This window comes from Helobdella robusta (assembly GCF_000326865.2).
Source record: "Helobdella robusta unplaced genomic scaffold HELROscaffold_53, whole genome shotgun sequence".
Lineage (NCBI taxonomy): Eukaryota > Metazoa > Annelida > Clitellata > Rhynchobdellida > Glossiphoniidae > Helobdella > Helobdella robusta.
In genome coordinates, this window is record NW_008705278.1 from 888,654 (window position 1) to 894,032 (window position 5,379).

General features: G+C 34.0%; 1 protein-coding gene across 1 annotated transcript in view; it reads left to right on the forward strand.

The window, feature by feature from the left end:
• HELRODRAFT_179321 (hypothetical protein) overlaps nucleotides 1–694 on the forward strand; it is a gene marked incomplete at both ends in the record, with an annotated part of 1,699 nt that extends 1,005 nt beyond the window's left edge. Inside the window, one exon of the mRNA XM_009028163.1 lies at nucleotides 492–694. Within this exon, the coding sequence (XP_009026411.1) occupies nucleotides 492–694 (203 nt within the window). The remainder of the gene's footprint in view (nucleotides 1–491) is intronic.
• Between the last annotated feature and the right edge of the window lie 4,685 nt (nucleotides 695–5,379).

Here is a 5,379-nt window from a genome sequence, read left to right on the forward strand (position 1 = left end):
TTTGAACGCATGAGCAACTACCGCATCATATTCGCACGGCATATGATATGATGTCATTGCTTGATGCAGATCATCGAGCAATAACAACGCGAAACATGCCACTCCTACCGACTGACCTAACGAGGTACATCGCACACTGAATTTATAGCAAGATATTGCCATTTCCCTATTGGCTCAAATCACCAGGCTCTTACATTTTCATTTTTGTCATTATTTCAGCTACTGCAAATGTAACTAACAAATTGCAAACAAAATCAATTTTTGACATTTCGGTTATGGCATCTATAATTAAACAAATGATTCAGCGTTAAACCGCCAAACGCTTAAGTTGCATGTTACCCATACCCAACGTGTGCCAATCTCATCATAAAAGCTAACATATTAACCAAGTCAATAAATCTGTAGTACTTAAAAGTATTTTTTTCGGATTTCCAAAGAACTGGTATGGCGTTCCGAAAGAAACTTCCAACTGTTGGGCCACACATTTTCAGAGTTTCCTGCTGTCAGGCTAGCATTTTGCGTTGGACGTTGCATGCAACTTGGAGAGGTTGAATGCGACTCGTTCAACTTCAACCAACAGTTAGGGGTGTGCCAGCTGAATAGACACAGAAACGGATATCAAATCGGAGAGTTGTTGCCGAATGTTAGGTGGGAATTTTGGAATGTTAATTATCACTACATTGGAAATATTTAAACATTTTATGATGATTCATTTTCACAAATTAAAACAATTTGACAATAAATTTAAAAACATTAAATATATTTGAAAAAACTGTCGTAGAAAACTTTTGAAGTGCACATCATTTTTTTCATATACACTTTTAATATTTAATTAAGTCTATGGTTGTAGTAAAATGCGTTAATATTTATAACTTCCATCTTTTCTACACTTGAAAAATCATAAAAAAATAGCCAACCTAATATTGCGAGTTATAAACGACGATGATTGTAATCATAAATTTATCGGTTGTCAAAGCCGCGTGATAAAAAACATCAAATAAACCTCATTAATGTTAACTTAACGGTTTTATCATCGTCAATTTTTTTAAACAAACTTCGATTCATTTTATATTGTTGTAATGACCTCGTAACTGCCAACACCGATGTAATAGCTTCAAAGATCTCTATATTTTCAACACCAATGTTCTAGCTTCCAACGATTGTCAAGAGTTCGTTATCCGTAGGTTCAAGATTTCCGATAGATGAACACAACTGCTTCAAACGCAAACTTTGATGAACGTTTATTTGAATACCAACAGTAATAGAAACAATAAACTAATCCAAATAACTACATAGATCACACTTGCGACTTCGCTCTCCCTTCGCTTGTAACCTCCGCTGACTAAACCTCGCTCGTAAGTCGTATTTATAGTCCGTTTTACAATTATAGATCATATAATTAGAATAAATATAACGGCCTTCGCTCATTTTTGACGGTCGAACAAGGAGCTTACTTCCAGAGGGAAATTGGAGAGTGATTTTTTATCGCCCAAGTCAAAAGTTACGATCGTATATTTACTAATTTCGGAATATTGCTTTTATTTAAAATTTCAAAATGTTTTTAAAGGTACATATATAGTAATGGCTACTGTTGTTTTTTTATAATGAATTTATAAAATATATAAATATAGCGAGCAAAATATTAACATAAAAGCGCATTTAAATCTATGCATATTGGCTCAGCTTGGCTTGGCTCGGCTTGGAATCGGATGTTAAGCAAGGTGTGGTTTCAAACTATTTTGAATTCTCCCCGAAAAATTTGAACTGCGTGCGTACATATATAGTAATGGCTACTGTTGTTTTTTATAATGAATTTATAAAATATATAAATATAGCGAGCAAAATATTAACATAAAAGCGCTTATAAATCTATGCATATTGGCTCAGCTTGGCTTGGCTCGGCTTGGAATCGGATGTTAAGCAAGGTGTGGTCTCAAACTATTTTGAATTCTCCCCGAAAAATTTGAACTGCGTGCGTACATATATACTAATGGCTACTGTTGTTTTTTATAATGAATTTATAAAATATATAAATATAGCGAGCAAAATATTAACATAAAAGCGCTTTTAAATCTATGCATATTGGCTCAGCTTGGCTTGGCTCGGCTTGGAATCGGATGTTAAGCAAGGTGTGGTCTCAAACAATTTTGAATTCTCCCCGAAAAATGTGAACTGCGTGCTTACATATATAGCACTGATTAATGTTGCTTTTATAATGAATTTTTATTATATATATATATATAAAGTGACTGGAATCCATGTATACAAATAATTAAATTATATTATATTAGATTATGTGTTTATATGAAAAGCAATATAGCAGATTCAACCAGCCAACCAGAAAGTTTCGAAGGCGTACGTTCGATGACTTCAATTTAGTACTGTTAGCATTGTGGTTAAGACTGTATAATAGTGCAGTATATACATTAAACAAGTTTTTTACTGATGCGAATGATTGAAATGATTAGAATGTATGGTTGAAACGAGTATAAATAGAGGAGCTGAGACAACACGAAAATCAGATCAGCATTCTGCCTCGCTTGAAGCAGTCTGTCTGATCTCATTTATTTTATTTTTAAAATTTTTTTATTTTTATTTATTTTATTATATAGAGTTATATAGAGTTATATAGAGTTATATAGAGTTATATAGAGTTATATAGTGTTATATAGTGTTATATAGAGTTATATAGAGTTTGCATGTTTGTAGGTGGTTTGAATGTTTGTAGGTGGTATTTTTTTAATTTTAGGTGGGTTCTTTAACGGTTGCTCATACATACATACATACATCATGTTTGTTTGTGTGGTAGTATTTTATGTTCTGTTTTACTCCTTTTTCTCTTTTTTCATGAGTCTTGAGTTAAGTTAATGAAGCATAGGTAGGTGAGGTAAAAATTAATTTATTATATAGGTAGGCTAGGGCATAAGGTAATTTAGTTACATAGGTAGGTTAGGGACTCCCATTCTTTTACTCTACTTGGTGGTGCGATTTTTGTTTTGTGTTTTGTTTTTGATTTGTTTCACATCATACATTCAGCAGGTACGCAGTGGTTCCTGGTTTTAGTGGGATTTTTATTGATTGAATGTGGTAGTATGCATGGTTATATAGAGTTATATAGAGTTATATAGAGTTATATAGAGTTATATAGAGTTATATAGAGTTATATAGAGTTATATAGAGTTATATAGAGTTATATAGAGTTATATAGAGTTATATAGAGTTATATAGAGTTATATAGAGTTATATAGAGTTATATAGAGTTATATAGAGTTATATAGAGTTATATAGAGTTATATAGAGTTATATAGAGTTATATAGAGTTATATAGAGTTATATAGAGTTATATAGAGTTATATAGAGTTATATAGAGTTATATAGAGTTATATAGAGTTATATAGAGCATAAATCCTATATAGATACCTTTCTTTGCTCTTCTTTTCTCTTTTTTTTGCCGACCGGTCGGTTTCTTTGCGATTATTTTTATTTAAATTGGATAAATAAGATTTGTCCATTCATTTAGGTTTTTCAGGTTCATTTATCCAGGTTGAAGCTTCCAGAGGAGTTCATCGTGGACGATCAGAATGGTTGTGATGTCACGCTACGTTCGTTCATTCGGTGGCAAAGAATGCACGCCCTGCTGGGGTACGTTTTACGGTTTCTTTGCGGTTCTTTTTTTTGCCAGTTGGCTGGCTTTTCCGGCGGGTTTCACCGCGGCTCGTTTTTCTATTTTCATTTAAATTAGTCAAATAAATAAGATTTTTCCATTTCATCCATTTTATTCAGGTTGAAGCTTCCAAAGGAATTCATCGTGGAAGATGTCAGGCTACGTTCTTTCATTCAGTGGCAAAGAAGATACACCTGGCTGGGATACGTTTTATTCTTTTTTCTCTGTTTTTCTCTGTAATTTAACATTAAGTAAGAATGCTCACACGCACACACACATACACACAATTACATTAAGTAGCTATATAGGTAGGTTAGATAGGCATAATTTTAATTGTAGGTAAGATAGATAGGAAGCATCCAACACTAACGTAGTTGAATAGGTAGGCAGCGTAAGTTTATCTCTTCTATTTTTTCTCGCACCCACATTACACGCATCAGCGTATTATACACACACACACAAATACATACATAAACATATATTAGTATTTGAGCGTTATTTTATTTTCATTACACATTCTAATTTATTATTACTAAGGTTGAGAGTAATTTAATTTCATAGGTAGTTAAAAGCAATAATTTAATTCTAGGAACAATCTTGTAATTTAAATTAAATAAACGCTGTAAGTGTATCGAGAGGTAAGTTAGTTATTAAGTTTTACATTATTATTATTAGGTTGGAGCCCAAGGCATTACGTAGGTGGTGGGGTGGGTGCCGAAAGGCCAATGAATTGGGCTCTTGAGTTTTGTAATTTTAGGTAAGCAAGGGCCATAATGTAATGAATAGGTAAGTTAAGGCTACGTTGTAACACACACTCATTAATAGATTTAGGGTTTAAGTTTTATATTATTACTAAGTTGGAGCCCAAGGCATTACGTAGGTGGTGGGGTGGGTGCCGATTGGCAAATGAATTGGGCTCTTGAGTTTTTTTTGTAATTTTAGGTAAGCTAGGGCTTAATTGTAATGAATAGGTAAGTTGAGGGTACGATAGCCGATAGACTCTGAATTTCGAAGTCTGTTGTCAGAGGTAAGCCTTGGTGGCCAGTGATGTACCGGCAATGGTTTACTATCCGGACGGCAATGGTTTACTATCTGCACCGTAATGATTTACCATGCGGCACGACCATAGTCTACTACCCGCACGGCTTCCGGACGGCAAATGGTTTACTATCCGCACGGCAATAGTCTACTATCCGCACGGCAATGGTTTTCTATCCGGTGCCCTGGCTGTCGGTGAACCTCTGTGCAAGGAGGAAGAATGAAAGGGGACTTTCGACTATCGTACCATTAACAATTTAATATAGATTAGTTAAGGTAATTGAATAGGTAGATAGGATTATTTTTATTAAGCAATTTGAGATGCAGGCACCGCTAAGCTTTCTGATGAGAATTTACTCTTTCTCTATCTTTCTCCATCAACACGGGCTGTGTTTCAGCAACAACCTCGAGGAGGACTGGCACCAGTTTTGGAGGACAACGTAGGAACCGGACCGCATTCAACATTTTGCCTTTGTCGAATGGACGACGGTAAGTTTTTTTTACATTTTACTTACTTTATTATTTTAAAATTTTATTTATTTGACATTATTCTCATTTTATAATTTAATTTTTTTTGCTTCTAAGATTCTAACATTCATTTACTACTACGCAAATAAAAAATTTTGTTTACAGAATGATGAGAGGTGGGCAGTGGTGGGAGTCAGCACGTTCAGATG